The following is a 20,735-nucleotide window of genomic DNA, read 5'->3' on the forward strand; positions in this document are numbered from 1 at the left end:
GACAACCACATCATGGACATCACCAATATTCAACATCCGAAGTACTGGTGAGTTATAGTGCATATGGAATATGAAATAACGAAAGTTACTTCGGAAGACATTGCAGACCAATCCAGGTACCTTTATATTCCTGCCATGAAGTCTGGGGGCTCGTTGTTATTACCTAAACCTTACCCACACTGTGATGTGTTCCTATCAGTCTGAAAATAGACCTGCACATATTTTTCAGTGGGGAGAGAACTGTCTTTTGTTTCTGGCAGTATTTCTGGTGCTGTTTATATCTGAACATCCTAATAATAAAGCTCATGGTTACGCCCAACTTTCCCAGTCATTGCTCATATTTACTTCCTCTGCAACTGTCTCAGGAGATCCAGCTAGACTTACAAGGCTGAACAAAAGGAAGCAAAAACCCACCATCCGGAGATGGCAGCCAACATTTGAGTCAGAGAATCAGGTTGCAGATGAGCAGACACGTGTGGCTGCTGTCAATCCTTACATCTTTCATGTGCTGCAACGTGGATATCTCTTAGAGCAAGCAAACTTTCAAAGGACAGGTATTTCTCTGGAAAATGACACTAGAGTTAGAGACAACTACTCCTTCTGAGCTTCGGCTAATGAGGGAATGTGGCCTGCCTGGACATCAAGGATTGGGTAGGGAGGGTGTACTCATCCACTGCCGTCGAGTCGATTCCGACCCATAGCGACCCTACAGGACAGAGTAGAACTGCCCCATAGGAGGTGTGCACCTCTGTAAATATCTTCATTCATGTACACAAAATACTGTTTCAAACCTTTTAGCCATTCAGCTAATGTTCTGAATTACTAGCTACAAAATGATCATCAATAATATGAAGAAGTATGATACTATTTTTTTTTTATGATACTATTAGTAGACAATATTTTCCCAGGTATCCAAAGTTATTAAATTAGTAAAACAGAAATGGCCCCCGAGCTACATAAAATCAGTTTAAATCTGCAGTTAATCTGAAATTGTGACTACCTCTTCCCTTTTGGTATGCTAGTTTTGCAGTAAGTTTCTGACGCTTGCTGTCCTCTGGCATTATGAGTGGTCTCGGGACTCCTCATCACAAGCCAAAGTTTGGCTATTGACTGAACCAAGTTAAGTGAAAGTGCTGATAAGTCACCAGCTTGTGAGGTCAATGCTAACTCTTTGAAGAATGCTGAGAAAAAAGGGCATGTTGGTATCAGAGGCCCCTGCCAACAATTAAAATGCTCTCATATTCCATTTTTAGTATATGAGTCATAGTTGCCATTTATCATAATAGCTAGGAGCCATGTACACATCAGGAGAGGGTAACAAAGGGAATGTCATGTACAGAGGAAGAGGGGTGTGCATGCGTGTACTGGGGTAGGTGACCAAGAAATACTGTCAACTTATGTCTAACTAGTTAGAAAAAGTCTCTGAAAGGAAATGAGATTTGAGGGGTGTTGGTGTCAACGATGGGAAGCAAAGAGCCGACCTGAGGATGATGACAGCTGTTTGTAGCCTTAGGTGAATTTTAAGAGACTAAGGACCATAAAACTGACCGTAAAGAACCTACAAAGGGAGCAGATCAGAATGCAGAATAAGCCAAAGAAAGTATGGGTCCATAACAAAGGATGAGAATTCTGAAGCTAATCTACAGTAAATTATTAGGATGTCAATGCAGGGGCTAGAGTTGTGTATATGGAATATCAAAATGACAGGCTCACAATCTAAATTTTGTGATTAGTCCCGTATTTCCTTTGTGTTCTTATACTAAACTTCTCAGTATATTAAACACAATTTATATAACATGATGCTTATGAATCCATACTTACAAATCTTGAAACATTCATTCATTCAATCAACAAATACTTACTGAGCACCTAATACGAATTACACTGTTCTAAGTATTTAGATACATTTGTGAACAGATGAAAATTAGTATAAAAAATCAAATTTCCACAGGTAAAAAGTGAAGTGAGACCATGTACATCATTACTTGAGAACTGAGATGGCACATGCCCCTGATATAACTGTTTTTTAAAAATACTGGTAAAAGACACTGAACTGCAAAATGGAAGAAGATTTTGTGGAAAAAAACTGGAGAACACTACTGAATTGATTTAAAAAAAAAAAGGTGTGGGGGGGATAGAACCAAAAAATTGTGGGAAAATCTGCTAAAAATTTTGTGACAAAATGAATTTATATGAGATCATGCACCTGTCCAAAGTGTTCTAGGGAGAATTCCTGCACTGGGAAAGCAGTGATCAAGATAACTTCTAACACATGCACGCCCATGCTCACTGCAGCACTATTCACAACAGCAAAAAGATGGAAACAACCTATGTCCCTGCCAACAGATGAAAGGATAAACAAAATACGGTACATACATGCAATGGAATACCATGCAGCCAGAGCGAATAATGATGAGTTCTCAAAATACAATGTGGATGAATCTGGAGGACCCTATGCTGAGTGAAATAAGTCAATTACAAAAGGACAAATACTGTATAATCTCACTATTATAAAAAAGACAAAAATAGGCACACTGAAACCAATGATCACTGGTGGTTACCAGGGATAGCTGTTGGGGGTGGGGGTGGGGGTTACTCTCTAGATAGTAGACACTCGTAATTTCTGGTGATGGGAAATATAACACCAAATGTGGGTGAAGTATGCACAGCTTGACCAAGATAAATGATGTCACTAAGAAACGTGAGAAAAAAAGGACGTTTTAGGTAAATGCTACGACATATACAACTGTGCAACAACAGCTAAAAAATAGGGAGTGTGGCTACATGTGTATGTATATATGCATACAAATGTATAGGTATGTATATATGTGTATACATGTGGGCATATATATATGCAAGTGTATACATCCATATATGCTCATACACACAATAAAACACATAAAACAAAACCCTGTGCTGTCAAGTCAATTCCGACACATAGTTGACCCTATAGGACAGAGAACTACCCCGTAGGGCTTTCAAGGAGTGCCTGGTGGATTCAAACTGCTGACCAGGATTTTCAATAAAGCACATGGGGCACAAACATGGGTACTTCGTAGACTTAACCAAACACCTCTCGGGATTGGTTTATGGGGTCCGAAGGCTCAGGACCATAGTCTCGGGGAACAATTCAGTCAACTGGCATAATACAGTACGTAAAGTTTATGTTCTACATTCTAGCTTGGAGAGTAGTAGTGTCTCAGGTCTTAAAAGCTTGCAAGTGCCTATCTAACTATTGTCTCTACGCATTCGGAGTGAAGGAGAAAGAAGGACCAAAGACTCAAAGAAACTAGTCCACAAGATTAATAGTCTACAGGAACCATGACCTCATCTATCCTGAGACCAGAAGAACTAGATGGTGCCCAGCAACCACTACCGACTATTCAGATCACAAACACAATAGATGGATCTTGATAGCATGGGAGCAAAATGTGGAACAGAACTCAAATTCTTAGAGTCCAGACTTACTGGACTGGTTGAGCCTGGAAGAGTCTCTGAGACTATAGTCCTGAGATACTCTTTAAACCTGGAACCAAAACTACTTCATGAGGTCATCTTTTAGTTAAATAAAAGCCTGGATCATAAAATAAACAATATTATCTATAAATACTGTACTCCTTTACAAAATCATCCATATGAGACCAAACAATCAACATTTATTCAGAAGCAAAGATGAGGTGCACCTGACCCAAGCCATGGTATTTTCAATTGCCTCACATGCATATGAAAGCTGGACAATGAATAAGGAAGACTGAAGAAGAATTGATGCCTTTGAATTATGGTGTTGGCGAAGAATACTGAATATACCATAGACTGCCAGAAGAATGAACACATCTGTCTTGGAAGCAGTACAGCCAGAATGCTCCTGCGAAGGATGGCAAGACTTTGTCTTACATACTTTGGACATGTCATCAGAAGGGACCTGTCCCTGGAGAAGGACATCATGCTTGGTAAAGGAGAGGGTCAGTGAAGAGGAAGACTTTGATGAGATGGACTGACACAGTGGCTACAACAACAGGCTCAAACTTAGCAATGACTGTGAGGATTGCGCAAGACCAGGGTAGTGTTTTGTTCTGTTGTACATGGGGTCACTATGAGTCAGAATCGACTCGAGGGCACCTAGTAACAACAACAAAAGATGAGAAGGCAAGAGGGCAGGGAAGCTAGATTACTGGAAACAGAACAACCAGAACAGAAATAATGAGAAATCTGACACACTGTGAAAAATGTAACCAAAGTCACTGAACAAATTATACAGAAATTATAAATGGAAACCTAATTTGCTGTGTAAACTTTCAATGTAAATAAAACAAACGGTTTTCATTACAAAACAACAAACTCACCACCATATTGAAAAAAAAAAGATAACTTCTAAGATTTCTTCCAACATGAAGAGTCTATGATGGAAAAAAATACATATGTATACATCACTAAATGCAGATATACACATTCAGGTAATAAAAGCAACTGGTTAACTCAAAGAAGAGGCCTAGGAGAGCAAGAAAAAAACATGAACTGAACTTTCAAAACAGTCAGACCTGGGGTTGTACCCTACTATCTATAACTTATGAGCTGTGAGACTTTGGGAACATTACTAAATATCCGAGTCTGTTTTTCCATATATACAATGAGGTAAGTACTAGGAATATAAAAATTAAATGCCTGTGTCTCATATCCTTCTACTTCTTCCTGCTTCAGACCACAAAACCATTTAGCATGCTTGGACGACTATAATGTCAGCCTAACTGATTTCCGAGCCGCAAGAATGATCTTTTAAACGCATAAACCGAAAAGTCATACATCCAAACAAATCAAACTCCTCACCATGGCTGTGAGGGCCTTGTTTTTCTAGTCCCACCTCTATCTCCAGCTCTCTTCTCACACTGTCACCTGCTCACTACGCTCCAGTCACGACCAACAGCCCTGTCAGCTCTTTCCTACCTCAGGGTCTCTGAATTTGCTGCTCATTCTTTCTAGAACACCTTCCTTTGGTATAGCTCATGTGTTTTCATCCTTAGGAGATTAGCTTTTTAAATGTCAGCATCTGACAAAGAACTTCCCTAACAACCCTATCTAAACAGGTCCTCCCATTATTCCCTTATGGTACCCTGTTTATTTACGTCAAATCACTTGTAACAATTTGTACTTACTTTTTCTCTGTTTACTGTCTGTCTGTAAGCAACATGAAGATAAAGGCTGGACATAGCAACATGCCTGGCATCAAATACGTATTCAGTTTTTTGTTTTTTTTTTTTTAATTTTAAATGCATAGCTCTCAATGATGCTGTCTCACTCTGCATCTCCAAAACAAATTAATGCCAAATGTCCCCATCTCATTTCAGACTGGAAATAAGGATTTTTCAAGACTCTTAGTGTTTATTTATTTATAGTAAACGACTATTTTCTGAGAAGTGAAGTTTTCGTTCCCGAAAATCTTTTATTTTATAGCAGGCAGTATAGCACAAATCAAAGGATACAAACATAAGTTCATTTCAAAAACTAAGTATGTTCTTTATGAGCTATGGCCTTGTGAAGAAACACATCTTCGCCCCTCAAGTTCTTCACACTCCTCACCATGGCTCAAGAGAACTCTTAAATTCTTCAAATGAAAAGGAGAGAAAACAATCAGTACCTGACAAGGTAAACCTCATGGAACGATGCATGTAGAAGTGCTTTGTTAAAACTATAAAATAGCATCTATGAGGCCAATAGGGCTGAGATGATTCAGCTCTACTTTTAAAGGTTTTCATGGACAGCTGGAGTTTATAGTACGATACATTTCTGTATTAATTTCAATGTATAAGATTCTTAGGTATCAAGTGATACCTAGACTGAGATTTTCTATTTAAAAAAAAAATTTTTTTTTCCCAAACAGGTAAAACTGTAAAGAGTCAAGCAAATAAACCAGCTCCTGTTGAGTCCAATCCAATTGATAGTGACCCTACAGGGCAGAGTAGAACTGCCCCACAGGGTTTCCAAGGCTGTAGTCTTTAAGGAAGCAGACTGCCACATCTTTCGCTGGTAAGGTGGCTGGTGGATTCAAACCGCTGACCTTTCGGTTAGCAGTCAAGCATTTAACCACTGTACCACCAGGGCTCCTAAATAGCATGGAAAGCTTCACGATTTTGTCACCCTTGCACAGCAAATAAATGTCCTAAAAACTAAATATATATATATATTTTTATGGCCCTCCTAAATACATATGGACAACATTTTAAAAAAATCACTGTTTTCATAGAGGAAATCATATTGCAGAAAAACGAAAATTAATAATATCTTACAACGAGTTCAAAATGCCAAGTTATCCGCTGCTCTCAGCCTTCTCCTGGTAAGTCAAACTACCACCTGATAGAGGTTATGGAGGAAAAAGATAACAGTGAACCAGAAATTACAACTCCTCTACCTAGCCCCCTCATCCGCCTTGGTATTTCACTAACCTTCTGAGCCTCATTCGACCAATAAAAAAAATCAGGGACTCTCAAGTAATAAACTGAATAGACAAATTAATAGTCTCAGTATTTCTTTGGCCAAAGCAATACATTGCCACTTTGCCTAGATCTCCCCCCACCCCACCCCTGGCTCCGTATTCTTTTCACAAGTTGAAGTTCTGAGGTTCTTTTGGGCCTCTGTGAAACACTTAGCTGGTTTCCAGTTTCCCTTGTATTTGTTAGAAAATTGCTAAACTTCCAAAAAGTGCTCCTTGAGTTGCCTGGCATTCCCAGACTCCCTTTTACCCCTTGGAGGAGTCCTTACTAATTTTAGATTCAAGTGTGACTTCCCTGGGCCATTAGATAGATATTCAGAGTCTCCGCCCCCATCCTGCTTAGACACCCAACCAAACAAACAACTACAGCCATCAACAGAGTCAGAAGCTAGACCTGAAAACATGGTCAAGTCAAGCCGATGATAAACAGGTTGATTAGAGACCCTTCCAAAAGAAATAACTGTTGTCTATCTTTCTTTCCCCTAGAGAACTGAGTGAGAGACAGCAGCAGAACAACAGATAGAAAAAACTCAGACAAAAGACAGACTGAGAGACGAAAACATAAAGGGAGGGACTGACAGACATAGGGACAGAGATACACTAGGAAAGAGCAACCGTGAAGGTAGATTTCTCCCTCAGTGATTTCTACAGCCTGAGATTTTCCTGATCATAACAATCCATCTTAAAGCAAGGATGAAAATCACACTTAAACAGTAAGTGGTTTAATGCAGACTCCCAAACACCCGTTGTTTCTGTTCAGGCGCCCCACCTTTAAAAGAGTCTTAAAATCATCCCCCAACACAGACATTATTTACGCAGGTTTCTCAGTCTTTGTCCCAGCAGGACACGCCCAAGGACACAGCAACTGGATTCAAGGAGCAAAAACCTGGAGACCTTTAGGATTTATGAGGTGTGGTCCCCTTACCTTTAGCAACACCACATCCACAGTCCTGTCCACCTTGGAAATGTCACACAGGCTGTAGCGCCTCTTGTGCCGTTCATACATTTTGTCCAAATGCAGAAGAGGAGATAAAATATAGGAGGTATACCCACTGTTAACTTGGGGGACCAGTGTGCTCCACGCAAGTCCAGAGTTCCAAATTTCCAAATGAGCTGGATGAGATCTGTCTTCCAGGCTCCTCTATACAGTATCCTCAAAGGGTCAAATATGAATTAAAAAGAAACCAAGCTGAATCCAATTCCTTGAATTGAGAACTTTCTGGCAACTTCAAAGCACTGGGATGATGAATTTACAATTCACAGTATAAACAATAAATGCCTCTTGATGCTATACTCTGCGCAAATCTTGACCGAAAGAAAAGCACACCGTTTCCATCGCTGGCAATAACTCCAATGGAAAAATTAAAAATTAACTGGCTAAGCATAACGGCTGACACAGGTAGGGAAAAACCCGAAGCAGGCAATACAAATCCAATATGCACTTCGCCAGGAAGAGAGAGAGAAGGGGAAAAAAAAAAAATGAAGATAAGGAAAACCAATTTTTCCTTCACAGGCGTTAAAAAAAAAAAAAGGCGGCGGCAGATTCTTTACAAAGTAATGGTTTTTAGAGTCTGTCTCTTGCTCATCAGGCAGGAGAGCTTGGTTTTGATTTAAGTTGAAAATATCTAATGAGAGCAGAGTCGGAGGGAAAAAAAAAGACTGCTCCTCCTGCCCTATCCCCTCCCTCCCTTCTTCCTGCCCGTGCGCGCCCTTCCCCACCCCATCCCTCTTTCCCCTTTCTTCTCTCTCTCTAGAGAACGTCACTACTTGCCCTTTCAGCTCTGCACCAGCAGCCTTGGAGGTTTGAAAACCTAATTGCAGTGGTGGGAACATGATTCATCTGCAGACGAAGAGAACAACAAGGCTTCCTTTTCCAACCCGCTTCCTTCTCCTCCTCCTCCTCCTCACACTGTCCCCTGTGAACAAGGCTCTGTCAGAGAGTGCAAGATGCAACTTCAGTGCTTTGATGTCAGGGTAGTAATAAAGGAAGGGGGATGTCATCCTAAACACCACAAACGAGTACAACCGACCTTTCTATTCCACGAAGTACAGAAAATCGAAACTACCAATGCGTACACAGCATCGCCCAGCCAATGCAAACCAATGATTTAATATGAGAAAAATGTTAGCCAAATATTTCAGGGCTATGGCTCAAGGATCCAGAAGTGGCTACAACAGTGTCTGACAAGGTTTAAAAATCATCAATAGCAAGGCTTCCCCTCCCCCTCCAGGGGAGGAGTAAAGGGGCTTTAAAGAAAATCAAAAACGAGTGGGTAATGTGTCTTAATGCTTTTTAGTGACTAATGGTCACCTGGCTGGGGCTTCTGCCCCATTCAACAAGTTCATTCTCATTAATGGGGCCCTGCATGTGCTCTGTTACTTCACCTGCCTGTTTTCTTACTATTCTAGACTCCTCTAGCCCCTACCCTCCCTATCTAACATTCTTAGGGGCAGATCTATTCCAGAATTCATTCTCTCACTTGGGTCTTAAATGATTTGGGAGGGAGAAGGAACTGAGGGAAGCAAAAAAGGAGAGGGGAGAAAAAAAAGGTTTTTCTCCTTCCAGAAGCATTCAGCTGCTAACATTTTCAAGCAGCCAGAGGAGACTTCACTCTACCTGGAGAATGTAAATGAAGTTCAAATCACAATAAAAAAGAAGAGATTTAAATAAAGCTTTTCAGAAGTTATAAAAGGGGTATAGAAGGTCTGATGAATCATCATTTCCTCAGGCCAGACATTCGAGTTGCTAAGGAGCTTAGCCGAGGAATACAACAAACTCTTGCTAAGAATGCAAGCATTTCCCCCACTTATCTGTTAATACACCACAGCTACAGCTATAATCGAGGCAGCCTTTTATTTCCCTCACTCCTCACTGTTTCACCCCAGGCATGACGGTGGACACCCCGTTCCATTCCCACATACCCAACAGTGAGCCCTGTAATGTCTGCAATAATACACACAGCTACACAGATGCTGCTTTTCATTAGCGATGACGATAGAAAACAGTAGAAACAAAATGATCAGAGAGAGATTAAAAAATTGTAAATAAAATTCTTGCTCAGGCTTACCAAAAGCGTGGGAACCTGGCCAGGGATTTACAAATACTTTGAAACTATGTGGTTCCCGGCACAGATTGAAAGATCCCTTAGGCTTTCGCGTACAGAAAAAAATGATAGTTTATTATCTTTTCTGTATCAACTTTCACCAAGCTATAATTTAAACTCACCCTTCTTCCCATATGAACACAAAGCTGCCTCCCCTCTGTCCTCAGTATGGTTTATTCCTCACTGCCGCTCCTTTCTGTTTTAATTAGAATCAAATGTTTCCTGCTTCCTAGGTTCCCAGGCATCTCTCAAGGGACCAGAGATGCCGTAATCACCATAGAGCCTTTCTACTCCCAACCCCATCAAGCTATTAAATGTAGATAATCTATATCTATTTATGTGCCTTGCAGTGGAGGCGAACGAAAGATAAAAATAAGGACTCTGTCCTCAAAAAGTTTGTAAAATCACAGAGAAATCCATTTCGATATAATGTAATTTTCTGAAATAGCCCAGGTTACTGTTTGAGACGTACAGATTATCTTCTTATTTCGCACCACAGGCTGGAAATCCAGACTTCTCACTCCTTTTGCACACGTAAACACATGAAGAGGAGGATCTGGAAGTGCCCAGACGGACTCTATTCCTTTTCAGAGAACAAATGTTCTGGGTGGGGAAAATGTTCTGGGTGGGGAAAAAGACAGTCTGTTTTGCTTTCCCCTCTGGACCTATCCAGTACTCCCCCAACAGCAGACAGAATTTGTAGTCCTGTGCTTTTGCTGATGTTACAATTCCAAGTTTTTATCGAAAACATCTGGAACCACTGAACAATTATTCTGTTAGGATTTTGAAACACAGCAACCAATCATTTTATATCCAAATCAGAGCTGAAAGTTGCAAATTTAAAGGAGGTTTGAGTATATCCCCCCTTTCCTTTATCTACAACAACTTACAACAGCAGTTATCTGCAATATTAGTTATATCTCCCCTCTCTGTGTGCTCTATCCCACCCCCTATCCTCCTCCTCCACCACCACCACCACCACCAGAGCAAAACAACCAAACCCACTGGCATCGACTCTGCTCTGACTCATATTGACCCTACAGGACAGAGTACAACTGCCCCATAGGGTTTCCAAGGAGCGGCTGGTGAATTTGAACTGCCGACCTTTTGGTTAGCAGCCTTAACTCTTAACAACTGAGCCACCATGGCTTCCTATCCCCAAGAAGGAGTCCCAAATTCCACAACAGAAGCAGCCACTGCTTTTTATCTGCCTCACACCAGAAGCCCAATGTACATACTTAAAGATTATGGAAAATGAAATATAAAAATACTTTATGCATTTCAGCTTAACCATGGCATTCTGTTCATGAATTAAATTTTCTCTTGATGTATTTAACTGCAAGATCTAATACCTTATACAAATTGTTTAACCATTCTTATGGGTCAACTCTTTTTGGCTCCTTTAATTCCAGATGGGCAAGAACCCTTTCTGAAGTCCGACAGCAAAGTTTCTGAATTAGGGCACCACTTCATAAATAAGATGAAGACCCAAACAGAAATCCAATGGCCATAAAGTATGTAGGAAAAAAAATGTTAAAAGTTCACTGCTACTAAATATTTTTCCTGAAACCCCAAACTGAACACAGATGTAGCAGCATGTGACCCATCAAAGGATCAACATGGGCTCTGCAGGCAACACAAGGTATTAAGGTGAAAATGAAGGGTTCTTTCTATTCCTAGGCATGCCACTATATAATATCATTGAGCAACTTGGGATTATGAGTGTTATTCTCTGGACCTAGGTTTCCGGAACTGGAACATAAAGGGGTTGGACACTAGATCATATCTTAAGTTCCTTCCTGCTCAAATACCATATATTATCAGTTTGAGTCTAAGAAATCATCATCTGCTTGATAGCTCATAGGATGTTGGTGGATTCAAAGGAGAAAGAAAAATTGAGACATGCTCTCAAAACTTTGTGTGGAAAATATCTAGTATATTCTTGCACAATTTTGTTTTCTACATTTATTTTCAAATGAAATGATAAAGAAGGAAAAGTCTACCACCGTTAGCAATTTTCATTTATCTGTGATTTCATCAACTTAAAAATAGTGAGTCATCCAGGGCTGTACATTTCTTGGTGGCATAATTTACTAGACTAAAGATAAAACATTTAGTCTCCACTTGAGCAGCTCCTGTCTGCTTAGAACAGGCGGTTTCAAGTAAGATATATATATATTTGAGAGAAGAAAGAAAGAAATTATTTGCAATGGTTGCAAAGGCCGTATTTCTAAGATTTCCTTTTTAATTTCAAATCAGGCATTTAAGCCTCCCTGGTCTAGGAGAAGAGCCCTGGTGGTGCAGTGGTTAAAAGCTCGGCTGCTAACCAAAAGGTAAGCAGTCTGAATCCCTCAGCTTCTCCATGGAAACCCTATGGGGCAGTTCTGCTTTGTCCTATAGGGTTACTATCAGTTGGATTCAATGGCAATGGGTTTGGTTTTGATTTCAGGCCTAGGAGAGGAAGGCACGGTGTTCCCACCTTGCATTTTACTGACACACAGATTTGGAGGTTTCATGAAAGGAAAAAGAGTAAAGGAGGAAGGGGAGACACAATAGCAACAATAACAACAAAAAGAAATTAATGGAAAAACGTAAGAAAAAAAAAGCTTTAAAAACATCTCTCAGCAAATCAAAGTTAAAACAGAAAAACAATAACCAAACCAAAACCAAACCCGCTGCCATCGAGTAGAACCAATAAAACCAGAAGTTGGTTGCTTGAAAAAAAAAATCAATTTAGCTAGACTGACAAAGAAAAGATGCAAATAACCAAGTAAAAAATGAAAGGGGGGGGGCATTACAACTGAACTGACAGAAATAAGGAGAATGACAGTATTACGAACAACTGTATGGCAACAAACTGGATAACCTAGATGAAATGGACAAGTTCTTAGGAGCACACAACCTACCAAAGCTGATGCAAGAGGAAATAAAGTCTCAACAGACCCATAACAAGTGAACAGATCAAATCAATGATCAAAAACCCTCCAACAACAAAAAAATTCCTGGACCAGATGGCTTCACTGGGAATTCTATCAAATATTTAGAGAAAAATTGATACCAATACTGTTAAAACTTTTCCAAGTTCATTCTATAAAGCAAACATAACCCTGATAGCCAAACTAAAGACACCACAAGAAAACTATAAGCCAATATCTCTTATGAATATAAATGCAAAAATCCTCAACAAAATACTAGCGAACAGAATTCAACGGCGTATGCGGGGACCATGATCTCAGGGAATACCTACCTCAAATGGCATAACATAGTTTATAAAGAGTATGTTCTTCATTCTACTCTGATGAGTAGCGTCTGGGGTCTTAAAAGCCTGTGAGCGGCCATCTGTGATACTCCACTGGTCTCACCCCTTAAGAAGCAAGGAGGAATTAAGAAAACTAAAGGTACAAGGGAAAGATTACTCCAAAGGACTAATGAGCCACATCTACCACGGCCTCCACCAGACTGAGCCCAGCACAATGACATGGTGCCCGGCTACCACCACGGGCTGCTCTGACAGGGATCACAATACAGGGGTCCTGGACAGAGCTGGAGAAAAATGTAGAACAAAATTCTAACTCAAAAAGAAAGACCAGAATTGCTGGCCTGACAGAGACTGGAGAAACCCCAAGAGTACAGCCCCCAGACACCCTTTCAGCTCAGTAATGAGGTCACTCCTGAGGTCACCCTTCAGCCAAAGACTGAACAGGCCCATGGAATAAAACAAGACTAAAGGGGCGCACCAGCCCTGGGGCAGGGACTGGAAGTCAGGAGGGAACAGGAAAGCTGGTGGTACAGAATCCAGGGTTGAGAAGGGAGAGTGTTGACACACTGTCGGGACTGTTAACCAATGGCTTAGAACAATGTGTATACCGTTTGATGAGAAAATAATTTGTTCTGTAAACCTTCATCTAAAGTACATTAAAAAAAAAAGTTCAACTGCATATTAAGAGAGTCATACACCATGACCAAGTGGGATTTATTCCAGGAACGCAGGGATGGCTCAACATTAGAAAAGTAATTAACGTTAACACACCACATCAACAGAACAAAGGAACCACATGATCATTTCTACGGACGCAGAAAAAACGTGACAAATTCCAACACCTTTTTTTTAAAAAAAAAATTTTATTGGGCTTTAAGTGCAAGTTTACAGAGCAGGTCAGTCTCTCATACAAAAATTTATATACATCTTGCTATATACTCCTACTTGCTCTCCCCCTAATGAGACAGCATACTCCTTCCTTCCACTCTCTCTTTTCGTATCCATTCGGCCAGCTTCTAACCCCACCTCTGCCCTCTCATCTCCCTCCAGACAGGAGATGCCAACATAGTCTCACGTGTTTACTTGATCCAAGGAACTCATTCTTCACCAGCATCATTTTCTATCCCATTGTTCAGTCCAATCCCTGTCTGGAGAGTTGGCTTTGGGAATGGTTCCTGTCTTGGGCTAAGAGAAGGTCTGGGGACCATGACCACTGGGGTCCTTCTAGTCTCAGTCAGGCCATTAAGTCTGGTCTCTTTATGAGAATTTAAGTTCTGCATTCCACTGCTCTCCTACTCCCTCAGGGGTTCTCTGTTGTGTTCCCTGTCAGGGCAGTCATCGGTTGTAGCCGGGCACCATCTAATTCTTCTTGTCTCAGGCTGATGTAGTCTCTGGTTTATGTGGCCCTTTCTGTCTCTTGGGCTCATAATTACCTTGTGTCTTTGGTGTTCTTCATTCTCCTTTGGTCCAGGTGGGTTGAGGCCAGTTGATGTATCTTAGATGGCCACTTGCAAACGTTACGACCCCAGATGCCACTCTCCAAAGTGGGATGAAGAATGATTTCTTAATAGATTTTATTACACCAACTGACTTAGATGTCCCCTGAAACCATGGTCCCCAGACCCCCACCCCTACTACGCTGGCCTTCGAACTGTTCAGTTTATTCAGGAAACTTCTTTGCATTTGGTTTAGTCCAGTTGTGATGACCTCTCCTGTATTGTGTGTTGTCTTTCCCTTCACTGAAAATAGTTCCTATCTACTCTCTAATTAGTGGGGACCCCTCTCCCTCCCTCCCCCGCCCATAACCATCAAAGGATAAATTCTTCTCTGTTTAAACTATTTCTCCAGTTCTTAAAATAGTGGTCTTATACAATATTTCTCTTTTGCAACTGACTCATTTTACTCAGCATAATGCCTTCCAGGTTCCTCCATGTTATGGAATGATTCACGGTTTCATCATTGTTCTCTATCAATGCGTAGTATTCCATTGTGTGAATATACTATAATTTATTTATCCATTCATCTGTATGGGCACCTTGGTTGCTTCCCTCTTTTTGCTATTGTCAACAGTGCTTCAGTGAACATGGGTGTGCATATATCTGTTTGTGTAAAGGCTCTTATTTCTCTAGGATATATTCCAAGGAGTGGGATTGCTGGGTTAGATGGCAGCTCTAGTTCTAGCTTTTTAAGGAAGTGCCAAATCAATTTCCAAAGTGGTTGTACCATTTGACATTCCCACCAGCAGTGTATAAGTGTTCCAGACTCTCCACATCCTCTCCAACATTTATTATTTTGTGATTTTTGGATCAATGCAAGCCTTGTTGGAATGAGATGCAATCTCATTGTAATTTTGATTTGCATTGCTCTAATGGCTAATGACAGTGAACATTTCTTCATGTATCTGTTAGCTACCTGAATGTCTTCTTTAGTGAAGTGCCTGTTCATATCCTTTACCCATTTTTTAATTGGGTCATCTTTTTGTAGTTGAGTTTTAGCAGAATTATGTAGATTTTAGAGATCAGGTGCTGACTGGAAACGTCACAGCTAAAAACTTTTTCCCAGTCTGTAGATAGTCTTTTTACTCTTTTGGTAAAGTCTTTGGATGAGCATAGGTGTATAATTTTTAGGAGCTCCCAGGTATCTAGTTTCTCTTCTGCACTGTTGGTAATGTTTTGTATACTGTTTGCCATTTATTAGGGCTTCTAACATTGTCCCTATTTTTTCTTCCAAAGACCTAAATATAAAATCTTTATCATTTTAGATTTTATATTTAGGTCTTTGATCCATTTTGAGTTACTTTTTGTGCATGGTGTGAGGTATGGGTCTTGCTTCATTTTTTTGCAGATGGACATCCACTTATGCCAGTACCACTTGTTAAAAAGACTGTCTCTTCCCCATTTAACTGACTTTGGACCTTTGTCAAATATCAGCTGCTCATATGTGGATGGATTTATGTCTGGATTCTCAATTCTGTTCCACTGGTCTATATATCTGTTGTTGTACTAGTCCCAGCCTGTTTTGACTACTGTGGTGGTATAATAGGTTCTAAAATCAGGTAGAGTGAGGACTCTCACTTTGTTATTTTTTTTCAGTAATGCTTTACTTATCTGGGGCCTCTTTCCCTTCCATATGAAGTTGGTGATTTGCTTCTCCATCTTATTAAAAAATGTCATTGGAATTTGGATCAGAATTGCATTGTATCTATAGATCCCCTTTTGTAGAACAGACATTTTTACAATGTTAAGTCTTCCTGTGCATGAACAAGGTATGTTCTTCCACTTATGTAGGTCTCTTTTGGTTTCTTGCAGTAGCGTCTTGTAGTTTTCTTTGTATAGGCCTTTTACATCTCTGTAAGACTTATTCCTAAGTATTTTATCTTCTTGGGGGCTACTGTAAATGATATTGATTTGGTGATTTTCTCTTCAATGTTCTTTTTGTAAGCATAGAAGAATCCAACTGATTTTCTGTATGTTTATTTTCCAATACCCTTTCTTGATGAAAACCCTCAAGAAGACTGGAATAGAAGGGAAATTCCTCTATATGATTCAGGGCATATATGAAAAGCCAACAGCCAATATTATACTTAACGGAGAACGGCTGAGAGATTTTTACGTGAATTTGCAAACAAGGGTACCTGCTCTCACCACTTCTATTCAATTTTGTATCTGGAGTCCTAGCTAGTGCAATATGACAAGAAAAAGAAATAAAACGTATTCAGATTTGAAAAAAATAAGTAAAATTATCTCTATTCGTGGATGATATGATGTCATAAATAGAAAATCCCGAAGAATCCAGAAGAAAACGTCTAGAAATTTGCAGGGTACAAGGTCAAAAAACTGAAAATCAGCTGGGTTCCTATATGCCAGAAATGAGAAATCTGAAAGGGAAATTAGGGAAACAATTCCATTTACAACAGCATGTAAGAGAATAAAATACCTAGGAACAAATCTAAACAGGGACATTAAAGACGTATATAACAAACTATAAAACACTAATGAAAGAGATTAAAAAAGGCTTAAATAAATGGAAAGATGTTCCATGCTCATGATTGGAAGACTTAATATTGTTAAAATTGCAATACTAACCAAAGTGATCTATAGATTCAAGGCAATCCTGAAGAAAACTCCAACAGCCTTCTTTAAATAAATTAAAAAACCAGCCCTCAACTTTATATGGAATGACAAGAGGCCCCAAGTAGCTAAACAATGTTGAAAGAGAAGAACAAAACAGGAGGATTCACACTTTCTGATTTTAAAGCATGCTATACATACATTTATATACATACAAACCCTGGTGGGGTGGTGGTTAAGTGCTACGGCTGCTAACGAAAAGGTCGACAGTTCAAATCAGCCAGGCGCTCCTTGGAAACTCTACGGGGCAGTTCTACTCTGTCCTATAGGGTCTTTATGAGTCAGAATCTCCTCGACAGTAGCGGGTTTGGTTTGGTTTTTGGATACTGCTACAGTAATCAAAACAGTCTGGTACTGGTGTAACGGACACATAGAACAATGAGATAGAATTGAGAGCCCGGTAATAAATCTACACATTTATGGTCAATCGATTTTCGACAAGGGTGCTAAGCCCATTCGATGGGGAAAGAAGAGTCTCTTCAATAAATTGTACTGGGAAAATTGGATAGCCGCACGCAGAAAAACGAAACATGATCCACGTCTCATGCCATACACAAAACCAAATTCAAAATGGATTAAGGACCTAAATGTGAAAACTAAAACCATAAAATTCTTAGAAGAACAAGCAGGGGCAATGCTGTCAGGCCTAGCTTTTGACAATGGATTATCTAATATAATAACAAAAGTACAAACAGCAAAAGCCATAATAAATAAACAGGACCTCATAAAAATTAAGAACTTTTCTTCATCAAAAGACTTTACCATAAATGTGAAAAGACAAGCTATCGACTGGGAGAATATTTTTGGAAACCAGATATCCAACAAAAATGTAACAACCAAAATATATACATAAACTTTGACAACTTAACAAAAAGACAAATAGCCCAATCATAAAATGGGCAAAGGGCATGAATAGACATTTCACCAAAGAGGACATTCAAACGGCCACCAAGCACATAAAAAGATACTCAGTGTCATTAGCCATCAGAGAGATACAAATCAAAACTACAATGAGATACCACCTCACTCCCATTAGGATGGCTAAGATTAAAAAAAAACAGTTAAAAAATGTTGGCAAGGATGTGGAGAAATTGGAATCCTTATTCATTGCTGGTGGGAATGCAAAAGGGAAGAGCCATTGTGGAAGATAGTGTCAGTTCCTCAAAAAACTAAAAATAAAACTACCATTTGACCCAGCAATTCTACTCCTGGAAAGATACTCAAAAGACTTGAAAAGCAGACACTCAAAGAAACCTGTAAACCAACATTCACTGCAGTACTGTTCTCACCAGCCAAAAAAGGTGGAAACTTAAATGTTCATCAACAGATAAACGGATAAACAAAATGTGGTACATACACACAATGGAATACTACTCAGTCAGTAGAAGCAATGAAGTCTTGATACATGCTACAGTATGGATGGAGCTTGAAGACATGCTGAGTGAAACAAGCCAATCACAAAAGGACAAATATTGTATATCATACTAATATAAAAAGTCAAGAAAAGGCAAATGCACAGAGAACAAAGTTTATTAGTGATTACCAGGGGAGGGAGGAAAGGGGGGCTAACACTGATGAAAAAATGGCATTGATTAAGGGTAGGGTAGCACAGCTGATCACTCTAATTGCTTTCAATAAGTTGTAAACCAGTTTTCATTGACTCACAGCGACTCTATGGGACACAGTAGAACCACCCCATACAGTTTCCAAGGACCAGCTGGTAGATTCTAACTGCTGATCTTTTGGTTAGCAGCAGAGCTCTTAACCACTATGCCACCAGGGCTCCTCAGTAAGTTGTACACTTGTAAAAAGTTCAACTGGCAAAAGTTGTGTGATAGATATATTTACAGCAATGACCAAAAAAAAAAAGAGTAGCTGCTGAGGCTGCTCATGTACAACCAAAAACCTCATGGGAATTGGTTCCTATAATGGCACAATGATACAAGAATTTCTTCTAGCATCTAGAAATCCTACTAAGTTAATGAAGCCTGTAAGTGCAAACTTTTATGTGCGTAAAATAACTATAAATATTAGCTTCTCTTTTTCCCCCCACAGCAATAATGGCAGAAGGATATGCTGTCTCCACATTTTCTTAAACTTGCTTACTACCAAATAATCATTCCAAATGAATACATATCCTTTTGCTATTTTTCCACCCAAAATTGTTGGATGTGTTTACAAGTGCAAAAAGCACGAGATTCAGATTAAGCTTTGGTCATAACTGTTACTTCAGATGGCAATCTAGAGTTTGAAATATACTTTTTAACACTTAAAAATTTTAGAACTTTATTTAAGGTATAATTGACATATAGTAAATTTGTTATAGCTGTTGTTGTTAGGTGCCATCGAGTTGGTTCTGACTCATAGTACCCCTATGTACAACAGAACAAAACACTGCCTGGTCCTGCACCATCCTCACAATCGTTGTTATGTTTGAACCCATTGTTGCAGCCACTGTGTCAAGCCATCTTATCGAGGGTCTTCCTCTTTCGCGTCAACCCTCTACTTCACAAAGCGTGATGTCCTTCTCCAGGGACTGGTCCTTCCTGATTAACACATCCAAAGTACATGAGATGAAATCTCGCCAGCCTCGCTTCCAAGGAGCACTCTGGTTGTATCTCTTCCAAGACAGACCTGTTCGTTCTTCTGGCAGTCCACTATTCTTCACCAACACCATAATTCAAAGGCATCAATTCTTGTCCCACCTTTCTTATTCATTGTCCAGCTTCTGCATGCATATGAGGCGACTGAAAATATCATGGTTCGGGTCAGGTGCATCTTAGTCCTCAGAGTGACACCTTTGCTTTTTAACACTTGAAAGAGGCCTTTTGCAGCAGATTTGCCCAATGCAATATGTCGTCTGATTTTTTGACTACTCTTTCCATGGGCGCTGATTGTGGATCCAAGTAAAACGAAATCCTTGACATCAATCTTTTCTCCATTTATCATGACATTGCCTATTGGTCCAAATGTATTTTTGTTTACTTTATGTTGAGGTGTAATCCATACAGAAGGCTGTAGTAAATTACACATATTTATAGTGTACAAAGAATGTGGCTTCAAAATACATTACTGTTCTTTAAGCCTGGAATGCTAGGAACACTAAAAATGGCAAACTGAGTAAGAGCCACAATTTAAACAACCAAGAAATTTCACAAGGAAAATTCAAAATATTGTTGTGATTTTAAAATACAACTTACCACGTTACTATCCTAAATTAGTTCAACCATTAGAAAAATAATTGATTGAACATCTATCCTTTGCGCTGAGGATACAGCAGCAAACAAGACAGACAATAATGTGTAAGAAGCACTAAAACAGAGGAATCACAGGCTACTATGAGAAAGTTTTGCATAAGTTGTGATATACTCTAAGAGGCAATACAGGCCTCTTGACGAAATGCTGACTAATCTGACACCTGATGGATGAGCAGTAATTAACCAGATGAAAAGTGTGTATGTGAATGGTATAAGGAAGCAGGGTAAGGAGAGCTAGAGAGACACTAATTTGTGTACAGGTTCAGGCAGAGGGCTGCATGCTAAGCCCAGAGGCAAGAAGGAGCACAGTGGCTGATGGTGAGGCCTAAGGAGCAGAACTAGGCCAGTCCAGGTGAACACGTCAGCTATATTCTGAAGTCTGAATCACTGCAATAGTAAAAAGCCACTGATGGGTTGTTAGCAAAGAAAAGGCATGATCAGTTCTGCATTCCAAAAATGTCAGTTTTTCTGGAGCACACCTAGTAGACGTGAGGGAGCAAG

At 39.8% G+C, this 20,735-nt stretch overlaps 1 protein-coding gene across 10 annotated transcripts in view; it reads right to left on the minus strand.

The window, feature by feature from the left end:
- The window catches only part of AKAP13 (A-kinase anchoring protein 13), a 395,855-nt gene that overhangs the window by 111,744 nt on the left and 263,376 nt on the right, over positions 1-20,735 (minus strand). The window contains exon 1 of one of the 10 annotated variants that reach the window (XM_049905680.1): positions 7,410-8,138. The exons of the other annotated variants lie outside the window; for them this stretch is intronic. Within the exon in view, the coding sequence (XP_049761637.1) occupies positions 7,410-7,490 (81 nt within the window). The 5' untranslated portion in view covers positions 7,491-8,138. Of the gene's footprint in view, positions 1-7,409; positions 8,139-20,735 lie in introns of those variants that run through there. 10 annotated transcript variants of the gene reach the window in all.

The sequence above is a fragment of the Elephas maximus genome, chromosome 13 (genome assembly GCF_024166365.1).
Source record: "Elephas maximus indicus isolate mEleMax1 chromosome 13, mEleMax1 primary haplotype, whole genome shotgun sequence".
NCBI lineage: Eukaryota > Metazoa > Chordata > Mammalia > Proboscidea > Elephantidae > Elephas > Elephas maximus.